Raw genomic sequence first — 26,759 nt, 5'->3', positions numbered from 1 at the left:
CTCCACGGAAAGAATAGGTTTTAAATTTTCATACAAATTGCAACAGAAATGCGTTTTTAATTGCGTTGATTTAGAAGCTTGATTTTTCTGTGTTTAAAGAACCATAGGAAAGGACCACCTGAATATTTAATATTAATTTGAACCTGATAACTCTACGAGATCTCGGGATAAATCATCTACAGTACAGATAAATAGACGGTCATCAAAGTGTTCCGATAAGGGTTCTGTTTTTACCGTTTGAGGTAAGGAACCCTAAAACGATTAATGGAATGCGAACTTTTCATTTGTCAAAGTCCAGTGTTCATACAAAAATTTAATCTCATTTTTCTAAAGACTATTAAACAAGGAACGTTAGAGGGAAAAATGAAAAAATGGGGATATTTCAAAATGTAATCTCAAATCGAAGGTAAAATTCGAAATGAGCGAGCCGGAGAGATGAAGGGCGGTAATTGACAGCGGCTGTATAAACGCTGCAAAGTTTATGGCGTCATAAACACAAGATGAAATTATATCCTAACGACTCAATAAACGGGAACTCTTTTCAGCTATTACAAGAACGCAAAGGTTGTTTGTATTTTAAGTTTGGTTCTATCTGTATTTTTCAATATACGAAATTTTGCCTACATATATTATTATTACTGGACCCGAACGCGACTACGCCCGATTAAACTATACGAATATTTATAAAATTATTTTCAGTTTTCAATAGAAATGCGTTAAATAAGCTCACTTTGAGTGACGTTTTCTAACAACAAACTTTGCAAATCGTTACTTAGCAACGGTCGCATAGCGATGCTTGTTATTAACATGGCGGAATAAATTGCATGTCAAATTAATAAATATTTTAATATATTGGTATATATCGAAAATATTACAAATATGAGAAAAAGAAGTATCCTATGTTCATCCCGAGACCCACAAGTATCCCTATATGAGTATTTTAGCACAATTAAATTAGCGGTTTGGCCCTGATTGCATAAAAGACAGACAGACAGAGTTACTTTCGAATTTATAATATAGGTATGAATAACATCGATCGTCAGTTCGATCGATGTTATTTTTTGTTTATAAAAAAAAACAAAAAAATACGTAGAGAGAAAGAGAGACGTATTTAGAAACCTGTCGTTTATATTCACACGTTTTTACAACTGCGCCACGACTGGCCTCTTCTATAGGGTAAAAAAATGTAAGAACATACTACAAGACAAAAGTTAAACCATTTAACCTAATTTCAAACGTTAAGTAAATTTTTTTGATAACTTCATTCGTATGAAGTAAAATATGGGATACAGGAGTCGAGGACATGCGGGTCAGCGAGTATGGGAAGCAGTATTAAAATAACAATGAATACAATCGCATTATCCCGAACGATAATTTACACGGTCAAAGGGAAGATAGGGTGTCTTACATAATTATATATGGTATATAAAAGATAACCTCACTAAGGTTGTTATAATATTTTCATTTATGGTATATTTTCCAAATTATAAACATAATTTGATATAGGTAGTGGTGTAGAGGTATAAGCGTGTGATTTTAAACGCAACAGGTTGTGAGTTCGATTACCACTCAAGGAAATGAGAAGAAAGTGAGAAGTGGAGTGGATTACTTGAACAATAGACTTCTTCTACCTACTCTGCTACAAGTGGGATACAGCCTGAAGCTGAAAAACATATTGGCCCACGATTTTGAAAGAAACGTTGCAATTACACGTGATATTTTGAAGTGTTATAGGGGACGATTGAATCATGGGTCCCAACGGAATATAAAGTGAGGAATCGAACGTTTTCTTAATTGCCATCGAAACATTTCACCTTAGCCGTATAAAAACAAAAGTAATTTAGATCTATGAATGAATAATTCTGTAAATCGAAGTGAGCGGGCGAAGCCGCGAGCGGGTCGCTAGCTAGCAAATATAAACACAAAACAAATGAATAAGTGATAATCAAATAACAGTGAGACGGTCACTGCTAGAGCTCCAGCAATTACGGGTGATGGATCGTTGAACTTGTCTGCTGGAATGACCCTACTCTTAATAACGTCTTGTTTCTTGCAAAGGATTTTTCCCTAATTTGTCACGAGAACTGAGATATTGTAGACGAAATGTACAATTTAAGTAATTTTTAGATTCATTTAATTTGGAAATGGTCTAGTGAAAAATAAGAAATGAATAGTTGCTTTAATTCTTATTTTTTTGAGTAACTTTTTAGTTTTTTTGTTTCACGCTGTATCCTGCACATACAAGTGTTCAGACACTCCGCTCCCATTAAGACACTTCTATTCCTCACTTTTCATCGAATTCTAGAGGCATTGCGTGATTAGTGGCGGAACTCAACCCCGTAAGCTAAACATTTCAAAAATAAATTCACAAAAGAGGTATTAAATTTTAATGATTTATGTAATGCTTAACAGTGCTATAATACATACTAAAATAATCAATCTTTTTTTCTTAAAATTTATACTGAAATAAATATTTGTATACTTCAAGCGGGCGAAGCTGCACGGGGGCCATTAGGATATCATAAAAATAACCTATATAATTATTATGAAAAAGTAAATTAATACACACACATGCACTTTTTTAATCGTTGAATAATTTTAAATTAGTTTTAGTTATAATATGAAAGTAATTAAGACATATTTAAAATAGAAATGAAGTAATTCATAGTATTAATATATTTTACAAAGTAATACTATATAACATAAATATTACATCAAAAAAATTATTCAATTAGCGGCGGCCATCCAATTTACTTGTGGTTTAAAATTCAATGGACACAAATGTTTATTTTGTTTACAATTTCTGTATTGCAGCTTTAGAATTAATTAACATATTTTTCATATTATATTCTTTATAAAAATATAATATGAAAAATATGTTTTTTTTAAACTTGATTACACATAATTCAATTAAAAACTTATTGTATAGAAAAACGATTCACATTTGCAACATGTAATTTTTTTTATATTTACCTACTAGCAAACCACCGTTTCCCTCTCATTTAGTAGTTTTTACCGCGTTTTTCCCCAAATGTTGCTTCATAACCCCCTTTATCTACCCTCCTTTATCTTGTCCTCTTCTTTCTTTAGACAGAAAAAAACAGACAAAAATCTTACATTTGTGGGTCAGTATCCTGTTAATATTTAACTTCCACTTAAAAACAGTTATTTTCAAATCCTAGGCAGACTGTTTTATGTTACTTTTTAGAAGTATTTTTCCTCAGTGCAGAAAAGCACTCTGAAATTTTATTTATTTATTTATATGTTTGGAAATATGGATTTATTATCTTGAACTTAACAGACATAAATAAAAAAAAATAAAACAAACGTTCCTTTTATATTTAAGCGCATTATCCTTGTAGAACATTGCCTATTTGAATGTTACAGCTATAATACAAACTTATATATTTTTTATTACTACTAAAATAACCATAAAATTTCGATTTCAGATAAGAAAGGAATATTTTGGATGAGTGCCGTATCCCGACGGGTCCCATCATCCTAGATCTACTCTCATGTATCACATGTAATAACAACGTTTCCTTCTGTTCACAAAGGCTTTTTACCACGAGAAAATGTAAAAGTGACTGCTTTTTCCTCCTTTTCCCTTTTATTGTTGACTTATAATGCGATGAGTGAACATTTATTAAGCTTTTTATTAAGAATTATTAGGAATTTAATTAAGGTTGATTGATAAGAATTAAGTGAGATAATTGTAGATTTACTCGTATTTAATATAGAAACAATGAATCATTATCATATAAGGTAACAGGACAATGCGGGGATGGGGTTCCTCCGTTCTCCAATTTTGAGAGGTCTCGTAAACGTAGTTTCTTAACACGAGTTCCTCTCTCTACCTACCCTCTTAAGAGCATATGCAAGATATTGCATGAAGCTGGAAAAAAATATAATTTGGTATTTACTTTTTAGTTCTAGCTGAATTTATTAATGGTAAATAAATATATTGTGATTTTAAATAAAATAAATCTTTTCCCCCGGATTGAAAGCTATTTGGGTCCAGGATTGTGATTTTGCAGGTTTATAGAAATGTAAATTAAATTGCCGAAGTCAATTTCGGACAAAGGGTTGATATGCTTTGTTTTCCACCCAAAACTGGTCATCGCTGGCTGCGGTGATTATAAATTCTCTATTCGGTTATTCACAATTGGGCGGGCGGTGCTGACAGTCGAGATAATTCGTTAAGTCCTAAGCTACCACTGTGTTTGGCCGATAACAGCTTAATAGAATTTTCTGAGTAAGCCATTCCATTTTAAATGGATTTTTCCATTTTTTTTTTAATTAATTCCAGTCGTGGCCAAGCAAAGTGTGTAAACGCGGCTGGTTGTGGGTTCGATCCCCACTTGACAAAATGAAATATTTTTTTAAATTATATTTTCATTTCTTCGGTCTGGTGTTGAGATAAAGCGCCGGCGTTGATTACCGCCACTCAACACACATTGTATTCAGAATTCGGTGGAAAGGAAAACGGAAACGGAAATTCTTAATACTAGGTTCCCTTTACTTACCTAACTGTGTGCGGGATACAGCGTGAAGCTGATTTTTTGAGTATTTTTTAATAAATAATATTTTAATTTTTTAAAAATTTTAAATAAAATATTTTTACATTTTATACGTACATATTAAACAAGGGAAACTACTAATTACGTTAGTTGGTATAATAGGATTATAACTTCTCATTAGTCAAACCAGCACAACGTTAATAATGTTAATTTCGAGTCACTTTTCGATTCATTCTCATTTTATAATGGAACGTTATTTTTGTAGGTCAACAACAACAAATAATGTATAATTAACAAAAATAATTAATGTTTTTTACTAAAAATTGGCCTATAATTAGTTTTATTTTATAACTTTAAAAAACAGCCTCATCCTTCGGTAGGCAACAAGAACTTAGATTTAGGACACTCTCCATCAATTTTCGATGTTGACATATCGATTGGCGGATCTTAGCGCCGTGCTTTTGTTAATAACTGAGTGAGTAAATAAAAATATTTCCTGAAGAATCTAACCCACTACCGCGTTTATAGTCAGAGGCTCAATTTAAATAAATATTTCATGTGCTCGAGTAGGGATCGAACCCACTACCAGTCGGTTTTACAGTCACACTCTGGGCCTCTGCGCCATGACGGCCTCTATCGGAAATTGATACCACGATTTATCAAAGCGAAGAAGCTAAATAACTTTAAATATAATCATACCCCGACCACACCCGTTGCATGCCCACACTATCCCACTATATCGAGATGGTCTCATGGTTTAGTTTAATTTCAAAAATTCACATATAAATTTAAAATAAATGAAATAAAATAAAAGTGCGAGCCGGACTCGCACACTGAGGCTCCGTATCAATTTCAAGATCGTAGGCCAATGGCAAATATAAAACTTATAGAAGTTGACAAACTTAGGTTAACTTATGCTCATATGCACCCATTTTGTTCATAGGTACAACAATGAATGACAAATATAAGTTTATAGCATTTTTTTTTTCTATAAAACTATGAAACACTTATAAATTTAAAGTTTTTATTTATTTCCTTAAATTGTCTTGTAAGGTCTTCTTGCCTAATTTCATGGTTACGTTGCGAGTTTCATATAAGATTCAGCAAAATCGATATCTGAAAATGCTCGTACCTTTTAATTAACTTAGCATTTTTGTTGACTTAGAATTTAGATTTTTTTCTGCGCTTCAAGGGATCATTAGGGATCTAAATATTTAATATTAATTTCAGCTCGATACTTTCACGCAAACTCGAGATAAATGGTCTTGACAGACGGAAAGACGGGCAAGTGATCCTATAAGAGTCCTGTTTTTATCTTTTCAGCTGCGGAACCCTAAAAATATTACGTAAGTACTAATTACGACTTTACTACTAATTAAGTTTTTAATATAAAATTCTCAAATTCACTGCTCTGTTAATTCTTTAAATTCAGTAGGCCGTTAATCCTTCAGCTGTGCGGGCGAGATAATTAATTATGATGGATATTCTGAGTTTATCGCGGGTGGCAAAAAGGCAGTCTTTGCAACTTTCTTATCATCTGATTTGTCATGCAACTTTTTTTTAAATTATTACTATCATTCATTCAGTCGTACTACATTTTTTTTATTAATTCTTATCATATTAAGGCCGTATTAGCGCCGCGTCTAAGAATGGATGCGATGTTAGTGGGTTCGAATCTCACTTGGGGGAATATGTCTTAGCACTAGGCTATATTGAAGCTAAAAATCTACGATAGGAAGATGTTATATTTGTTTCAGACAGATAGTGGAGGACGGAAGGTCTAGACACTACATTCATTTAAATGATATTCACGGTATTTACTTACTTAACGACCACTAATTCTAAAATATTTTTAATATAAAATATATATGTCTTAAACCTACTTAAATCTCTTATGTAGAGTGCAATATTTATTACCAAATGGTCACAGCAAAGCCGTATGATGTACGAGTACGAAACTTAACACTACGCGCTGAACAGTAATTTGCTAAATGTATTTTACTTTGAGTACAAATGAGAGGTTCCATATTTGTGTTACACACATTACTTCCCAGACTTCCCTAAAGCGCATGTTTAATGGCCCGCATTAAGAAGCAGCCCGTTACTGCCTTATAGTATTTAAAGCTTAACAGATTTAAGCTTTTGCTTCTGTTAGATACGAGAGCAAAGCTTATAGAATTATTTTAAACAAGATTATATTTTAAACATACTGTATATTAGCGACACTTAGGGGTAGTTCCTGGCTGATAAGGTCCCGGATAGCCATATCTGCCAGACGAGCTATGATTTTCTTGTCATGAATAGCAATATCTAGTAGATACACATTTCACACATGCATTTCATTTTTACATACTTATTTGTTATTTAAAAATGTAACAATATCTTAAATATCCGGAAGACCGAATGACGTGAATATATCCAACCATTACGTGAAGTCATGCATATTTCACCTGTACCAAGATGGCGTCTACAAGTGTAATCAATTATAATTACGTGAAAATTTCACTAAAATTATGTAATAGTTTCACAAAATTAAAATACCTCTCATATTATTTAAATAAATTTATCAAAATTCTCCATTTTACGTGAGTAATATTTGAAAATATTATGAAATAGATCCACAAAGGCATTACCGCAGGTATGACTGCCGCCGCCATGTTGCCGATTAGCGTAGAATGTTCAGCATTCTAACGAGTAGTTTAGTAGTTTTTAGATTTCAATATTTCCGTTAAACTTCGCGTCCAAAGTAATTTATAATATTTCGTTTTATTTATTTGTTTTTATTTCAGAAATATAAACCAAACGAGCGCTATCTTTTTATTTTTCATTTGATATCTGATGGTTTAAGTGTTACAAAATGAAACGACGACGACGACGAAAGATTAGTTAGGGTTCCGTACCTTTTAATGAAAAAAGGAGCTCTTATATGTCCGTCTGTCTGTATGTGTATCTGTCTGTCTGTCAAGAGCCGTTTTCTTAGGAACACTTGGAGATATCGAGTTAAAATTCAAACCATATACTCAGATCTATGGCCCTATGCTTTGTATACGAAAATCTCAATAAACGCATATTAGAACTATAAAAAAATCACAATTAATAGGGTACTTCCAACTAAACTAAAATTAATAAATTTGGCAGCTACCATCTACCATACATTTATGGTTTGTGTAATTCTAAAAAAATAATATCTTCAGATGCCGTTTTCTTCTATAGATATATAATTTACAAGATTGATCTCAGACTTAAGAGCCGTACCAACAAAAATATAACATGTCCTTTAAATTGCAATATAACTATCGATTTCATAGGTATTTGAAGTCGTTCAATTTCCCGAATATAACATATAAATATTTTATGATTCGTTCAATACCCGGCTTAAAATATATGACGTTTCATATTCGCAGTGAAAAATTCAACTGACATAATTTTCCAGGAACACCTCAGATACACAGTGAGCTGTTACTGACGCATTGTTGCGGTCATCTCTGTAAATTGGTTTTCGTGACAATAAATATTTAAATCCGACTGGCGGTCGCTAACCTATTTAATTGTAGCTTAACATTGTATTGGAAACAGGAGTGCTGATTCTGTTTGCATACACTTAAAAGCTATGTGACCGCGGTGCTCGGTAACTGCGTGATTCATTTTTATATTGATTGGAGATTATGAAAATGTTATTTATGTACTTGTTTATATTAAAAAGTAATGAAAAAAATAACTGGTTGTCTGTGAAGTCAGTTTACAGACGAAAATTTTACGCAATAACGTTAAGCAGCACAGTATCGCACGCAAGACCAAACTGGGTACCTTCAAAAAGCGCGTCTATCTCCACCTAAAGGCCGGCAACGCAACTGTAGCTTTTCTGGTGCAGCACGGGGTCGTGGGCGGCGGTGATCACCATCAGGTGACCCGAACGTTCGTTTGCCTTGTCCTTTTTCCATAAAAAAAAAACAAACATACATACGAAACAGAATGTATGGTAATTAAATTTTTAATAGCTTATGCACTCTTTGCAAGCCTTAAGGTATGGAACTGACCTGTACAACTGAAGTACTTCCTGTAAGTTTTGCTATTCCTAGTAGAATTTAGCATAAATAGAAACCGTGTGGGCGAAAACTAGCATCTCTTAATGTCTTAATGTAAACGACGAAAATAGAAATCGATTTATCTTTGTACATATTTATTATTGATAGATTAAATGTTTTTGAAACTGATATTTCTCGTGGTTGAATTCCGCCACACAACTCGAAATATATCGAAATTTTGGCAAACAATGGAAAAGTGTCTCAACACTAAATTCTCTCACTCTACCCACCCTTCTATTTGCTATTTACAGAGTGAATCTAATTTTACAAACAATGTTTAATATATTTTATTATATAAAATGAAATATTAACCAGAACTGGTTGATTTCTCATAATAGTAAGATCGGGCGTGGGCATGTTGAATCAACAGTATGTAATTAGCAGGTTCGCTCATGCCCTCACAAAATGTTGTGAATGACTGAACAAGCAGTTGATGCGACTTAATTGCTTTTACGTGTTTAAATGATAATCGAAGTATATCGTTTTGTATTTCTATTTACATTTTATACCAGTGTTTCAGTCAGAGTTTATTTTGGCAATATTTTTTTTTATTTGTAGGAGCCTCAGAGGGAGCCTAGTGTTAAGACACTCTTTTTCCCACTTTCCGCCGAATTTTCGGAATTTGTTAAGTGGAGAAACTCAAGGCAAGATGTGCAAATTTAGATATGTGGCAATTACGCGTTTTTAACTAAATATAACTTAAGAGCTGGCGCGCACTGGTGACTTGTCTGGATGACTATAAATTCTTTGTCACTATCATATAACAGAACCTTAATATTAATATATTATTAAAGAACTTATACTAATTAAAATTAAAGTCACCCAATTGCGACATATTCAAACGTGAGCACCTTCATTAAGGGTGATGTACACAATGACAGTGACGCAACAGTCTCGGTGACAAAAGTTACCAGTGTGCCCTAGCTCTTAATTAGCATAAGTGTAGTGACGTGATAGTGACAAGGAATTTATAGTCACCTAGACAAAAGTCACCAGTGCGCGCCAGCTCTTACAGTTGTATTGATTCTAAAAAGTGATTGGAAGTAAACTTATTTCTGAAAGGCATAATAAGGGATTCCAATGTTTATCTAAATGTTTATGTTGATAATAAAATATTAGTAAGTTAAGTACGATATAAGAAAATGAAAATAGATATAAAAGAAAGAAGCGTAGAAAAACAAGAGTGAGACTTTGAAGTTGTGGGTGCAATTCCCATTTGGGGGATTGAATTATTATTATATAATATGTTCCTGTTTTTGCTCTGGTACCAAGCAAAGAGCGCGGCGTTGAGTTACGATACTTTACACGCAACTGAAAGTGTTAAGCTTGTACTGTTAACACTAGGTTTCCTCTACCTACCCTGCTAGATGCTGGATCCAGGTTGAAGCTGAAAAAAAGAAAAACGTATATTTTTTTAAAGTTAACCGTTAAAGAGACAAAATGTTCATATTTTAAAAGTCACCTGTTCGTATTTGGAACATTAATTTTTCTAAAACCTTCTAAACTGCTGGGAAGAGACAATTAAGTATGATGGATGTGCGGAGTTTATCGCGGGTGGCAGAGACACGTAGTCTTAGTAACTCTGTTATCTTCACGATTTCTCATACTACAAATTATAATTTATACTTTGAAATTTTTATATATTTGTAAATTATTAAAAAAAAATATTTTTTTTATAAGAGTATGGTAAATTTAACTACAAGCAAATTGATGGACTTACTAAAAAAGACTATATTAAAATTAAAAAAATATGTTAATTAAACATTTTTTTTAAACATAATTTAATTTGAAATAATTTTGCTTATGTATTTTGCGAAACAAAATGAAATTGTCCAATAAATAAGTTAAGTAATATATTATTTTTCCCCTAATAACATACACACAAATATGGAGGAACGATAAAGATATATATAAACATAAAAGTGTACTGGAGTCCCGCTGAAATTTTTACTGATCCCCCGGGTACTATGTCGCTTTCAGAGATAAAAGCAGCCTTTATGTAAATCCGGGATGTAAACCAGGTACATGTAAATGTTGCCAACTTAGAAACAGTGAAAGTTCGTTATATTTTAAAAAAATAATATTTTTGTATTTGGTTTAGCTTCACGCTGTATCCCGCAAATAGCAGGGTAGGAAGAGGGTTCCCCCAGGGAACGTAATATTAAGACACTCTATTCCCATTTAAACACTTCCCTTCCCAGGCTTCGCGTGTTGAGTGGCGGAACTCCACATATTGTACGTATTGAATTTTTATATAAATATTAAGTATCTACCTACTTGATTGCTGGTTGTTGTAAATAATATCAGCTTCACGCAGTATCCCGCACACAGCAGTTTAGGCAGAGAGAACCTAGTGTTTAAGAAACTCCGTTCCCCACTGGAGACATTGCGTGCTGAGTGGCGGCCGCGCTTTGATTCAACACCAGACCGAAGAAATGGAAATATAAATTAAAATAAATATTTCATTTCTTCGAGTGGAGATCAAATCCACAATCAGTCGAGTTTACAGTCACACTTTGAGCCACTACGCCACGACTGGCTGGTTGTTGTTATTCTATGAATTTGAATTTGAAATGCTTATTTTAAATTAAAATATTTAAATTTGTTCCCCTAAAGGATCACATACTTCCTATAGAAAGGTTCAAATTGATAATTATAGATATCGTTTACTTAACTAGCTATTAAATAACCTTTGAAGTTGGTCCTTATAGCCCAACGGATCCTCAAACGGGATATCTTATATTCATTCAACCCTAAATAAGGTTAAGTAGGGTTTTTGGCTTACATGGTATATGGTATTATATTTTGCCCCAATTTCTTTTCGTGATATCATATTTTAGATAACATAACGCTATTGTGACAGCTGAGAAATTTCAGATTGTACGTGTAAAGGTTCTAGGTTCGTTCCTGACTTGAAAATGGACGGAAAATTAAGACACAACGTAAAGATAGAAATAAAATGGTGTAGGTGTTTACGGAATATTTTTTGTCGGCCTTTCAAGGACTACCCAGACAAAAATGAGAGCAAAAATTAATATTCCAATACCAGACCACGACCAGGCAACAATTTCCAGGGGAAAATTCTATTATAAATGGCAACACCGTCTAAAATTTTGAACCTTCCAGCTACATACAAACTTATACATAACATATTCACATGCTTAGGAAACTGTAGGATCAGTTGTAAAGCGTGTTTTACTTGGAATGCAAATGGGAGGTTTGTGTACAAACATTATTTTACGCGGCTTACTCTAAGTACACTTATTACTATACTGTGTTCACCAATATACCTATATTATTATGTTATATACCTAAAACGTAGGCCGTGGACAAGGGTGCTGCTGTAAGCGTGACGGTTATGAGTTCGATTACTACTCGGGAAAGAAAATATTGAATATTTTTATTTCCTTTTTCTGGTTGCAGAAAGCGTTGAGTTACGCTATTCAACAACACAATGTCTCAAGAATTCGGCGTATGTAAATGGAAGTGTTGAGGTCGTCGTGGCGCATCGGCACTAAGGTGTGACTGTAACGCGGCGGTTGTAAGTTCGATCTCTACTCGAGGAAGTGAAATATTTATTAACGTTTATATTTCCATTTCTTCGCTCTGGTGTCGAGGCAAAGTGCGACGATGAGTTCTGCTACTCAACACGCAATGCCTCCAGAATTGGTCAGAAAATGGGGAACAGAATGAATGATCTTAAGACTAGGTTCCCTCTGCCTAAATATTCTTAATGTTTCTTATTCTACTGTTGTTATTATTATTATTTTAGACTTTAGCAAAGTGTAGTCTTAAAAAACTCCTTGTAACATTAAAATAAAGTAAATTCTATTACTTAATTTACACTAAATGTTTTTGTATAATTAATTGAAGTTCTGATGTTACGCTAAAATTGTATCAAATTTTCTAAGAACAAAACAAAGAGCTTAAGAAAAAATCTTTAGTATAAATTAACAAGAATTTAACAAATTGTTAACATTTTTACGAAAGTGGTTTTTAGATAAAATTCGTAACACCTAAAAAATTGCATATTTTTTAAATAGCGTTTTGTATAAACAATTAAAGTAATATAAATAACCTAATAATTATTTAAAAGAAATTAAATAAACAAAATCCCGAAAATTAAAACTTTCAAATTCACCATCAAGGTTTTGAAGCTACAAAATTACTAAAAAATATTAGGCACATATACTATTTTAGACAATCGTTTTGAATTCTATGAAATACGTTAAATCACACAAATTCGCCTGGATCATAATATATCAACAGGCAGCCTCCATTTTTATCAATTCTAATAATTCAAACGGACAATGAAAAAATATGCATCCATAGACGAGCCGCCATGCGTTGCATAGACATAGAAGTGTTTACTTTAAAAATCCTATTGAATCGTTATCATACAAACGCAGTGGTCGTCGCTGAGGGTTTAACGAATGATCCCCAACGTCAGCACCGCTCGCCATTTGTGGATAGCGGAGTACAGAGTTTATAATGGCCGTGGCCAGCTATGATCTACTGGGGCACAATGAAAGTGTTCTTCCTTTGTTATAAATTGATTTCGGTAATTTAATTTACATTTGAGAGTCCAGTCGTGGTGGGTTCGATTCCCACTGGAGGTAATGGAATATTTCATATTTTCATTTTTCTTCGCTATTTTGTCGGGGCGAATGCCGCTAGAATTCGGCGGGAAGTGGGAAACAGAGTGTTTTAACACTAGGTTCTCTATGCTTGCGGGATACAGCGAGAAGATGATTTTTAGTTATGATATACTGTAGAACAATGCAAGTATTAATCCTTTGTAAATTGATTCTGGCAATTTAATTTACATTCAGCAGGGCCAATCCTGGCGCAGAGGCACAGTCTAGACACAACAGATTGTGATTGTGTGATTGAACAGTTCGATTAGCAGTCGAGGTAATGACGTGTTTAATATTTTCATTTCCTTCGCTCTGGTGTCGGAGCAAAGCGCGTCGTTAAGTTTCGCAATCCTTAACACGCAATGTTTCCAGAGTTCGACGGAAAGTGGGGATGCGGAATATATGTATAATTTCTGTATAAATTATAATTTGATAGAATGAAAATCCTACCGTGCATTAGCTGTTCGGCGCCAACAGGATTACGCATGACCTAATTTTGATGCGCTCTTATAATAACAATAACTGTGTGAATAACATATGAAACATACGTTTTATTTCATTTTTCACGCTACACTCGCATATTCATTTTCACGCTTCTCTTTGAAATTTACTTTATTTTTGGGTGAAACTCATATCAAAGCATTTGGTATTAAAGGTTCTCGACAGATAGACGGACACCAAAGTTATCTTATAAAGGTTCCTTTTATCCTTAAACTGTACGGAACTCTAAAAATGAAAACATTTTAACCCTCTTAGCCTACAATATATTATATATTTCTACTATATTTGTACTTGAAGCTAACATAATTGAGGCACAACAATTATTTTATTACGGACTGTGTTCGGCCACCCAAAATGTAAAAGCTCCAAATTTTCACAAAAAAAGGCATTTTTACATAAGTTATTGTATAATTAGCATTTAATTGGGCTTTTCTCTTGTCCGTGTCATTTTGTATATCAGCGGACACCCTCGTCGAGCCCTTCAACAAGGACTGTAGCGCTGTTATTTATTAGCTTTATCTTTTTCAGTTGAAATCTTTTTAATAATGTACAGGTAACGCCTTTCAAAACTCTTTGTATATATTCCATTGCAAATTTTTTATGCTATTGTTTTATATGTACTGACTTACTATTCTTATTTATCTACAAAATACAAAATACTTAATAGAAAATTTAACAAACAAACTTATACTGATTTATATTTTTTTTACCTATTACGTATGTGTAATTATCTACACGTCTATAGATTTTATGCTTAAGGACATAATCCTTAAGGCCAATATCTTAAAAAACCAGCCAAGTGCGAACCCTACCTGCACGCTTAATGTTCCGTATTAACTATATAAGCGGAAAAAAATATATTTGTTGTAGGAAAACCTCTAAATGTTTTTTCTATTCTGTTTTTAGTATTTGTTATAGTAGCGGCAATAGAAATACATTATCTGTGAAAATTTCAACTATCTAACTTAGATACAGCCTAGAAACAGACACACAGACAGCGGAGTGTTAGTAATAGGGTCCCATCCCATCGTATACTTTCGCTACCGAACCCTAAAAAAGGCATACAATTGGCAAACAGAAGCCGAAATTCGCTCAACGTAACAAAAATACCACGTCAGCATTACGATGCTATAATATAGAAATTCCTGAAATAAGTCAAAGTCAACAATCATTAGATTGTTTGTTTCCAAAAAGACGTATGTTTTGTGAGATCTTCAAAGGATCCACAATTTCTAGTGAGATCAAACGTTCGATTCGTGCGTGAGAACGCGGAACCATTTGCCCGGATATTGCCATCTTCACCTTCAATGGCAGCGGGTGGTTCAAATAATGTATATAACAGTCGAAAAGGAACGTATAGCCGAATTCCAAATTTCTTTATATAATGTTAGTTACATAGATAAATAATTAAATAAATGTAAGGTATACATTTTTTTTTCAGCTTCACGTTCTATCCCTCGTGAGGGAGAGGGGAGGAGCCCACTGTTAAATTCTAGAGGCGTGTTGAGTAGCGGAACTCAACGCCGCGCTTTTGCCTCGACAGCAACACACACCATCATTTCCTCGAGTGAGAATCAAACCCACAACCTGTCGCGTTTACTGTCACACGCTTCTGCTCCTGCACTACGACTTATTGTGTCGTTTGTATGTTAATTGTAGAGATAGATAGATAGAGAGATATAAATTGTAATAATTTTTTTCTTAATAATAAACTTTAATAAAACACTTTATACCTCAAAATTATTTATATTTAATTAATATTTAACAAAAAAAAATTATAATACATTTTCTTTCTAAAATTCGACATTTAGAAAAGGATGGTCCTTGTGCCGTTGGCCTCTGCAAAATAAAATTATACATGTTAATGAGGACGTTCATTATGGAATTTTAAACATGTTTATTAGAAATTTATATCAACATTTTTTTTTACATTTTACTTTATAAAACACTATTTTGAAATAAAAACCGATTTTTTTTTTAGTTTTGCTATTTATTTCTATTGTTACGGCACAACTTATTTAAAAAATTTTTTTTTTTCTTCAACATGCCATTACAGTGGTTTTTTTAAAAGCTTATGTTGAATGGCTAGTCCTACTTAAAGAGACAAGGCGCAGCGTTGAATTACGATATAATATTACACTCAAAAATAATTCGAACATTTGGACAATGGGAACGGAGCGTTCTAACACTAGATCCCCCCGCCTACCCTAAAAAAACTCTTTCTTTGGGAGGGAATCGAATCGACAACCAATAAGAAACTTTCAATCAACTTCCTACAAATGAACCATTAGGTATAACCAAATGAATATAAATTACTCACTCAGTTTGCGGTACAAAACGAACGTTACGGTCGAGACTGCTAATGACACTGACATCTTCCGGCGATAGTTTGAAATCCCATAAGTCAAAATTGTCGGCTAAACGAGTTTTGTTCGCCGATTTAGGTATGACTGCGATACCACGATCGATTGCGAATCTAAAAGAAATAATATATTAAAATATTATATGATTAGAGGGTAAGCATGTATGGAATTAATATCTATTGAATGTAATGCAGGATAGCTGCCAGCAAACGTAATAGATTGTACCGTTGATTTTGAAAAGAGCAACTGTTGAGTTTCTTGCCGGCTCTTCTCAGCAGAACTGCCTTCCGAACCGGTGGTAGCTTTTTGTTCATATGTTCATTCGACGATTTAAAAGTGCTTATAATAATTGCCTATTTGAATAAAGAATATTTTGAATTTGAATTTGAATATGTGAACTATTACAGACTGAGGCCAATCTGTGACTGTAAACACGACAGCTGTGGGTTCGATCCTCACTCGAGGTAATTTAGGTTTAATATGTTTTATTTCTTTGCTCTGGAGTTGAAGCGAAGCTTGTTGTTGACTTCCGCCACTAAACACGCAATTCCTCCAGAATTCAACGGAAAATAGAGAATATAAGTGACTTAATGAGATGTCAGAAAAAACAGATTTTTTTTAACTTACAACTGTGATAACTAAAAACATTTTACATACCTAAGTAATACTTTAACCGGCGTTTTATTATATTTATCGGCTATAGCTTTAACTTTCGCGTCGTCTAACAGGCTGGGGTCGTCGGCCTTCGCCCACGGCCGCGCAGGGCTGCCTAGAGGACTGTACGCAGTTAGTGTTATGCCTCTTGCTTTGCAGAACTCAAGAAGCTTTTGTTGGGCCAAATAGGGATGGCTTTCGACCTGGAACAGTAGATACCTTTGATATGTTGGAGTAAAGTATATTAAAAAAATAATAACCATATGCAATAAATTTAATTAATTATTATGAATTATTACGAATACTACAATGAAAACAATTTTAATATCATATTGACTCCGAGTAGTTTATATATGAAAGGCCCGAGTGTCGCAACCGTTGTTTTTATATATAGGGGGTAGCAGACGGAAGGTAGCGGTCGTTATTCTGATGCTAAGTTGTCTTATGGAACGGTATAACACTAGGTTTTCTCTGCCTACTAATCTGAAGCTGATTTTGATTATCTTTTTTAATTATTTTTGTTTAACACCTTTCCTTTTATTTGAAGTCGGTTTTTTTTATATTAAAAAAATAATAATTTTTACCTGATTGGTAACTGGTACTATTTTGGCTGAATTCAAAACACGTTCTATTTGCTTAGAATTGAAGTTGCTGACACCAATGCTTTTTGTTATGCCTTTTTCAACGAGCGCCTCCATTGCTTTCCATGTGTCCACATAATCCACATCTGAAAAGATGACCTCGCCATCTGCCGACTTTGGTGCTATTTCCTCGCCTTCCTATGTATAATGAAAGAAATTAAAAACAGAATTTAGGAGTCGATTTCTCTATGACGCAGCGGCGTAGCTTTGGAGTGGAACCCAGAGAAAAGATCTCAAAAATTAAAAACTAGCTCTAAATTTCTTTAAAAAAATTATAAATATATTTCACAGTAAATATGTATAACTCATATTAAGACTTCGATCCTAGTATGGACAATCTTAGAAAAAATATATATATTATATTTTTTTTCTAAGATTGTACTGAAATATTTTAGTTTTAAATGTATACATACATGTATATACTTAAATATTTTAAGTTTGAACAATAAATATACCTTATAAGCTGTAGGCCAATGTATGAGATATAAATCTAAATACTCCAGTTCTAAATCTGAGAGTGATCTTCTTATAGCTTTCTCAACTAAATCTGGTCGATGGTAAGTGTTCCATAGTTTTGACGTTATAAATAAGTCCTCCCTAAAATATGAAAAAAATAACATTGTCAATAAACTTTTACAAAATTGAATTTTTTTTTTTTTTTTTTTTTCGGACTTGACTTTAATGCTGTTAGCCTTACTGGCCTTTACAGCGACACCGGGTGGGTAGGGAAGAGGGTACTCTGTCCCTGAAAATATGCAGGCACTGTGTGGCTGCCTGTGGGGAGTGCCGACGACGCAAGGGCGCCCCCTGCGGGGCTCGAACCTCGGCTTGCGGTCGTCGAGCGGGCTGGGAGTTTCCCTATTCTAAGCAAAGCCGGCCGCGACACAGAAGCCGCGACCGGGGGATAAAATTAGACTAATCTAAGGGAGCTAACGGTCCCTAACCGCTGGACCCGACGGCGCCGAGGCGCCGCCGGGCCGTGAGATAAGCTAGACTACGTCGTCGGTTCCGGCGACGACGGTGTGTGTGTCGTGCGTGTGTAGTGTGTTTCCTACCTACGTACGGGCCGTTTGCTACGGTAATGGCGTCATCGGGGTCTAAGAGGACGCTACGCGGGCGTCTACGAATCGCGTGAGGCGTGTAATTACACGCCTCAGCGACGAGGGGGTTCGCGTGCGAGCCTGCGCGCTCAAAGTAGCGCTTCGCTAAGCGTTTGCAGTGCTCGTGAATCGATTCCAGTTCAAAATCTCTATGTAGGTCGACATTACGCACGTACCAGGGGGAACCTGATGCGATGCGCAGGAATTTATTTTGCACTTTTTGCAAGGGAGCAAGCTTGGTGTGCGCGAACGCAACGCAAGCGTAAGTAAGGACAGGTCTAATACAAGCTTTGTATAGTGTCAGCTTATTTCTAAGTGACATTTTACTATTCTTGTTTATGAGATAATATAATCTATTGAGAATGTACTTTGCTTTATTGCAGACTTTTGTAATGTGGGGTTTGAAAGTTAATCTAGAGTCTAGAGTGACACCTAGATATTTGACCTGTTTTTCCCAGGGAATGGGTTTGTCTAAGAGATGGATGGTAGAGACTCTAATATTTTTATTGAGAGGGAAGAGTATTGCTTTACTCTTCTCGGGATTGACTTCGATTCTCCATTGGCGGAACCACTCACCGAGTGCGCGGGCCGCTTTCTGGAGTCGATCTTTTAATAGGATAGTACAACGCGAGGTTGTGAAGAGGGCTGTATCGTCGGCGTACATAGCCAGGTGAACACCCGGAGTGAGCGGGATATCACTGGAGTACAACGAGTACAGGATAGGACTTAGCGTAGAGCCTTGTGGCACGCCTGCGCGGAGGAGGCGGGGGGAAGAGAGAGTGCCTTCGACTTTATAGCGAAAGTATCTATTCGAGAGAAAGTCCCGCAGGATGTGTACGAGACAGCCTGGCAAGCCGTAAACGGCGCGCAGCTTGTAAATCAAGCCGTTATGCCAGACTTTATCGAAAGCTTTCGCTATATCGAGAAAAATAGCAGCTGTATTGCTGTGAGAAGGATCCCTAAGGTTGTATCGAGCTATATGCTCTACAACACGGTGGACTTGATGTATGGCGGAATGTTTCTTTCTGAAACCGAATTGCTCATTGCAGAGCAGAGAGTCGGCCTCTACCACCTCTGAGAGTCTAACGAGAATGATTCTCTCGTAAATTTTACCTAAACAGCTGAGAAGGCTGATAGGTCGATAACTGGACGGGATATTCCGCGGCTTATTAGGCTTGGGAATGCCTATGACTATGGCCTCCTTCCATTCGTCGGGGAATGAGCACGACTTAAGAAGGGAATTGAAAATAATGACCAATAGAGATATGAACTGAGCCGGTAGGGACTTGAACATTCTATTAGACAATTTATCGGGCCCCGGGGCCTTCCTATCTTTGAGGTTTTTGATGATGACTTTGACCTCGTCTTCAGAGGTCGGGCGGAGCGGTTCCCCTTGCGGGGGCGTCAGCGCCCATTCTGCGACCGCGGAATCCACACGCGCAATGTGGCTCGGATCGCAGGGCTGACTACTCGGGGTACATTGAGCCTCTAAACTGTCAGCGAGACATTCCGCTTTTTCGGTGTCATCGGCGGCAATTGAACAATCTGACCTAACTAGAGGAGGCATAGTCGAGAGACAATCGACTCTAAAAGCTCGCGACAGCGCCCAGAATGCCTGGTGCGATGGAGCGAGCCCCTCGAGCTTCTTATCCCACGACTCACCGCGCAGAAGTTCGAATTCGAATCGAACTCTCCTCTTTAATCTGTAAAATTCCCTACGATTGTTGTCAGTCGGGTAGGTATCGTGTCGTCGCATAGCTACGTTCCTGCGTCTAATCAATCGCCTGAGCTTTTCTGAGATATCAAACCTACCGTCGGGCAAGTTTGTTACCTCTTTCGAACAACTCTGGATTGTATTTAAAATATAATCGGTAAATTTATTCGCCGCGTCTATCGCTAGCGCCGCGGAGTCGGCGATGCCAGGTATTAATTCCTTAAGAGGGGATTCATTCGAGCGGAGGAGCTTTGCAAATCTCCTCCAGTCGACCACAGTTTTGGTGGGAGGGCCAGAGGGGCGCTCGTCACCTAACTTGAGAATGACAGGACGATGGTCCGAATCTAGGTCGAGAATGGTATCTATTGAACGTTGCGACAGTGCAACGTTCGAAAGTATGGCAATATCGAGTACATCGCCTGTGCCGAGGACACTAAAGCGAGTGGGAGAAGGCGGGCCTATAACACAAGCGTTATATTTCTCAGTGAAGGCTAGAAGCCTCTTGCCGCTGACATTAGTCACCGACGAATTCCAAAGTCTATGTTTGCAATTGAAATCCCCGATCAGAAGGACCGAGTCTCCCATACTAAGTAGCGCCAAAATGTCGCTTTCTAATAATTGCCTAGACGGCGAACGATAAACAGAAGCTATAATTAAAGGCTGATGGCCTGTGAGGAATACCTGACACACCGACGCCTCGGCTGCTTCGAGAGACGGAGGGTCGAGTGGTATACAGTGTAAATTCTTCTTGTAATAAATCATAGTGCCTCCACCGTGGGTGGCTCTATCATTTCTTACAATCCTGTAGTTCGCAATGCCAGGACTACGAACAGCAGGTTTAAGAAAAGTCTCCTGTATACATAAGATATCTAATTGGTGGGCGTGCGCGAAGGCGCTCACAGCCTCTTTTTGGCGTTTGACACCGTTTGCGTTAAAGGTCGCTATTGACAGGGCTCTAGGTTTAATACGCGCGAGTTGCGAGTCAGCGGGCCGTGGGGTAAATCTATTTATGACCGCCATTGGAAAAAATTTAAACCGCGACGAAGCCCTGAATGGCTTCGATGAGATCTATATGATCTATAATGACTTGAGCGCGATCGTCGGAACCGTTCGTGTTCCTAAGTTTCGCCGCGAGGACTTTGATTTCTTTAAAATCAAAACATCTAGCGAAACTTAGCACAAGTGCTAAGTCGCTAGCGTTAGAAGAGGGGGCGGGCGCGGCGCGGGAATGCGCGGGCGCGGGCGCGGCGCGGGGAGGCGCCGGGCGCAAGGGCGCGGTCGCGGTCGCGCCGGAAGGCGCGAGCGCGGGGCGGGGAGCCGCTACCTGAGGGGTAGGCGGCTGTACCGGTGCCGCGGCGAGGGCGACGACCGGTGTAGGTGCGGGTTTAAACCACGCATTCTCTTTAGGGAGAGGGGCGGGCTCGTATTGAGTAGGAGCCGGCTCCTTATTATTATTATTGGAGGCACGCTTTTTGCCTCCGCGCCTAGTGCGTCTGCGCGGCGCGCGGGAACATCCGCGATAGTTCGCGGGATGGCCCTGCGTCTCGCATAGCACGCAGCTAGGGGGCACAGCGGGATCGGGGATTTTGCGGGGACAATCCGCGGTCGCGTGATCGTCTAGGCACTTGACGCACCTAGGCCGCGCGAAACAATTGCGGGCAGAGTGCCCGTATAATTGGCAGCGGTGACACTGCCCTATGAGGCCCCTAGAGTGTGGGGGTTCTACTCTGATGCCGGTGAGCGAACACACCGACCTCAGATTGAAAATTTCCTTTCCCTCTTTAGTGAGGTCAAGGATGACTAACACGATGTCATATTTCGCTTTCGTGCGAGAGTTATACAAGCGGTGCGCCTGGCGCACGGGGTAGCCTTTGCTACGAAGGTCATCTAACACGAGATCGACTTCGATCTCCTTGGGAATGCCCTTGAGCACGACGCGCAATTGGCGCTCGTCCTCCAGGGCGTAAGAGTGGTACCCTATCTGGTACTCACGAAGGAAAGAGGTAAATTGTCGGTGTTCCGACGAAGACCTAACTTGGATTTTGATTCCAACCTGCGTTAAGCGCGCGGTGGAATATTGGACATTGTGGCTATTGAGCCATTGCGACACCTTGCCCCATTTGTGCTTATCTTGCACATAGATGGGCGGCGGGGGTTTAACGCGGGGCGCGCGGGGGGGTACATCCTCTTCCCGCTCAACCGCAGAGGCGGGGGCAGGGGAGGGGAAAACCGTTAAATCGTTCGCGCGGGAACGGCGGCCGTCGGGTTTGTTCGCCTTTTTGGGCGGGGGGGGGGCCTTAGGGGCCCTGGCCTTACGCTTGGCCGAGCGTGATCCGACGGTCTCGAAACCGTCATCGTCCGAATCGGAGGACAGGCAAGTGCCCTCCTCCATCTCTACCTCAGTCTGGATCGGCGTAGGGGCACGAGAATGCTCCCTCGGCGGGGCGACTCCGAGGTCGCAAGGCCCACCGGAGAACAACGGCTCATCATCGGCACTCGGGCCGGCAGCTGAAGGCTGCATATCGGCATCCGGGCCTACTTCGGGCGCGCTAGGCGAACTAGGCGCATCATGTCGCGTTTGCGCGAATTTGACGACGGCGTTATACGTATCGCCGTGGAATGTCTCAAGGTATCTCAGCAGCTCGGAGCGACTGAGGCCGGCCATACTTTGTCACTCCCCTCACCTTGCGGCGAGGGACGGGGTGTGTATTTTAAGACTACACTATATTTGGCAAGCAAAATCTACCGTCGGTGAACGGTAGGTGAGTACCTAACTAAAACAACTGTGTATTCACTTACTGAACAAACAATCCGGACGCTGGAAACAAGCGATGCGGGACTCGGCAACCACAGGGCAACGCAGCGCAGCAGGACGCCACGCAGCTCAGCAGTCGCAGGAATCCGCAGCACAACACTAATATAAATACAGTATCACTTCGACAAGGGATCGAAATAAATATAATAGCCCAATTGTGCGACCTCACCGAAGCAAGGCCGAATCGGATCTACAAAATTGAATCTTAATAAATATTCTTATAGCCATCGAGAATGAATATAGTTCAAAGACAGCTAGTATGTGAAGCAGCGAGCGAGTCGCTAGTTAAATATGTAATACCTGGTTGCAGGTTCATTTCTCTTTAATAAATTGGTGTTATGGTGTTATCCCGATGGCAGGGGAAATAATGGAAAAGGAAAGGAAATGGCAATTGACGTAATCTTACAAGGCCCTGTCTTCATAAAAATATGAGATGAAAAATACGGCTTTGACTTCAATATCTTATAATAACTTTTGTAGGTTATACCAAACAAATAACAACTTTTTTTTCAACTTCTCGTTGTGTATCCCGCATATTGTAAGGTAAGCAGAAGGAACCTAGTGTGAAGATACTCCGTTCTCCACTTTCCGCTGAATCTTCGAGACGGTCGAATTGTGTAGCGGATTTCAACGCCACGCTTTTGCCAAGATACCAGAGCAAAAAAATAAAAATATTAATAAATAATAATTCATACCTCGAGTGGGAAGTGAACCTACAACCATCGCGTTACAGTCACAACAAAAAAGAAACACAAATAGATATATAAATAAAAATCTTTGTCTATAAATCTGTCTGTATATTGCAAAATATAGGTTACCTTTTAACAGTCCCACTGGCGATTTTCTGTTTTATTGCTTGACCGATTTCCTTCTCGTTTCCATATACATATGCGCAATCTATATGACGGTAGCCAATATCTATAGCGTCGCTGATGACTCGCTCCAATTCGCCCTCTTTCGCCTTAAAATTAAGTAATACAAACATATAAAACAAACAACGATAAAAAACTAAATTTAAATATTCATTTATTTAAATAGATTTATATTTATATACATTTATTATTTATATACATTTATATGTCTGCCAATCAACACGCAATGCCTCCAGAATTCGGCAGAAAGTGGGGAACCGAATGTCTTAACACTAAGTTTCCTCTGCCTACCCTGCTGTGTGCGGGATACAGCGTGAAGCTGACATTTATATTTTTATTTATTCGCTCTGGTGTCGAGGCACAGAGCGGCGTTGAGTTCCGCCACTCATCACGCAATGTCTCCTAAATTGGGAACGAAAGAAGTGGGGAACAGAGTGTCTTAACACTAGGTTCCCTCTGTCTACCCATCTACTTGCGGGATACAGAAAAAAAGACTTAATAATATTTCATCACATTTTAATGATTAAATTAAAATCAATAATTAGTAATTATTCATTATTATAATTCTTTATTTAATTAAGGTTAGTCATAAACCATTTGTATGCAATCAAGTCCCTAGCATGTTCTCTTTAGATTGCGTATAAGGTCAATCGTATCTATAGACATAAGTACTTGAACACTTAACTATCTGTAGATATCGTTTACATTGAAAATGATGGTTCTTATTAAATACATGTATATAAAACATTCGAATCTCGAGGAAATAAAATATCTTTTTTGTTTTTTAGGATACTGTACCTAAAAGAAATGGAAGACCTACTTACATTTACAGGATCAAAATTATTGTAATTGTTACTTGTGATTTATAACACAAATAAAAGAATAAGTCTAAAAAAATGGATATTTATATATAAAAATAAAAATTATTACAACCTGTGCATAAGTAAAATGTCTGTAAACTTAGCAGAGCATTGTCCGGCAGTTCAAAAATAAAACGGAATTCTGATAGCGTGCATCTAAGTTCTATAGTTTCCGATTGGTTTTAAAAATAGTGCTGGCGTTTTTACCCCAAAAAAGTAATTTGAAAAATCGAGACGAATTCTACACACATAGGGATGAGTCCAATAGTTCCAAATCGCTTTTAACAATATCTAGTCCTTTTGAGTCTACGTAGAAAAATAATTAAGTAAGCAAAAAAAGAACGTTTATTTTTACGTTTCCTAAATTTAAATTGTTGGTACGATAAAATCATTTCAAAAACAGTTGGAATTATGCACAGGAGCAAGAACCTTCCTGGTAAAAAAACCAGAACTCATATAAACTGCCAGCGCAGTATAGTTGAATATATTAATTGTTAAAAATATCAATTTAAATTGTTCGAAAAAAATACTTAGAATTTTTCTCAAAAGCTCTTTCTTTAATAACTCTTAGAATTTTTCGATTTCTTACAGAATATAAATATCTTTTATATAGAGCCTATTTTTTACAAATACTCATTTAAAAATTGTCATATAATTTTTAAATTTAAATATTATTACATAAGTTAATCTTTTCAACAAACTAAAAAGATACTAAAATAGTTTGCATTATCCTATGGCTCCAATTCTCCCATATTCCCCTACTACGATACACTAATCGTAGTTGGGGTATATGGGGTTCCCTAAAGTATTTCAAGTTGAAAAATGAAGAAACATAAATATCATTTTATTCTTAAACTCAATAGTTAAAATCTCACTATCGTAATGCTTAAACAAACATGGACTACTTTGAGTTTTATTTATTTTGATGAAGGAACCTATACGTTGACATTATAAAATATTATTTATAAACGTATATTAGAATTAAACAATAATAGTTCACCTGCCAGGTTCCAAGTCCTAAAATTGGCATTGATCGTCCATTATTAAATTTAATAGCGGGAATTTTCACCATTATAATTTTTTATTGAAAAGAGTCAACAGATTACGTGTCTTCAACAATCTGAGAGGAATAGACTACTAAATTTGTTTATTTTTTCCTTATATAAGCGGTGTAGCTTATCTGAAGTGAATATTAACTGATAAAACGAGTGGACGAAATATTTTTGTTTACATTTAATTATTTTCCTGTTGTAAGTATTTAAAGATTTTACTAAATCAGTTAGATACAGAATATAGGTACTTAACATTTAACAGTTAGATATAATTTTTTTGTTTACTAATTTAAATTTTAATTAAGTGATTTTAAATTTTATCACCTATATATATAAAACCGAAAGGTCACTCACTCATCACGAAATCTCAGAAACTACATGTGCTAGGAATCTCAAATTTTGCATAGGAGTTATTTACAGGACGTACTTAGGTGCTCGCTAAGACGGGAATTTGCAATATTTGACTTCTAAGGGGTTGTTTTTGGGGTCGAAAGTTTGTATGAAACTTCGTTACTACAAATGCTAGGAGTCTCAAATTTTGCATCGACGTCACTAGGACGTAGCCATGGAGACAGAAATTAATAATAACATAGTTCACGCGGGTGAAACCGCGAGCGAGCCGCTAGTATTATATATAGGTACATTGCACGATGTTTCATAATTTTTTTATTAACTTGTGTAATGCTGCAAGTAGTAACTATATGTATTTTTTTCCTGTATGTAGATAAAAAAAACACCATATCATATCTTTGAAATACTCATATGTATAAAAGCGTCTGCCACTGATAACATTAAAAGTAAGTTTATTTATTTATTTGTGACCTGTCGTGGCGCAGACGCACAAGTGTGTGACTGTCAATGTGACTGGTTGTGGGTTTGATGGATGGAATTTTGCAAGGAGATATATGAATGTGATGATGCCTCAGTCTCGAGTAACAACAAAAC

The 26,759-nt window shown here is 36.9% G+C and overlaps 1 protein-coding gene across 1 annotated transcript; it reads right to left on the bottom strand.

Annotated features, from left to right (window-relative positions):
- Positions 1-15,467: 15,467 nt before the first annotated feature.
- Positions 15,468-25,921, bottom strand: LOC146531349 (aldo-keto reductase 1B-like). Its single transcript, XM_085198114.1, has 7 exons — positions 25,763-25,921; positions 23,849-23,991; positions 17,857-17,998; positions 17,345-17,539; positions 16,764-16,963; positions 16,064-16,219; positions 15,468-15,582 (listed from the first exon to the last, which is right to left on the bottom strand). The coding sequence occupies exons 1-7, from the start codon at positions 25,832-25,834 to the stop codon at positions 15,537-15,539; spliced, it is 954 nt and encodes a 317-aa protein (XP_085054240.1). The 5' UTR covers positions 25,835-25,921; the 3' UTR covers positions 15,468-15,536.
- Between the last annotated feature and the right edge of the window lie 838 nt (positions 25,922-26,759).

This window comes from Heliconius melpomene, chromosome 15, assembly GCF_056956725.1.
Source record: "Heliconius melpomene rosina isolate 202511_hmr_F chromosome 15, ASM5695672v1, whole genome shotgun sequence".
NCBI classification, from domain to species: domain Eukaryota; kingdom Metazoa; phylum Arthropoda; class Insecta; order Lepidoptera; family Nymphalidae; genus Heliconius; species Heliconius melpomene.
Note: the sequence above shows the minus strand (reverse complement) of the source record. Positions and strands in the feature narration are given on the sequence as shown.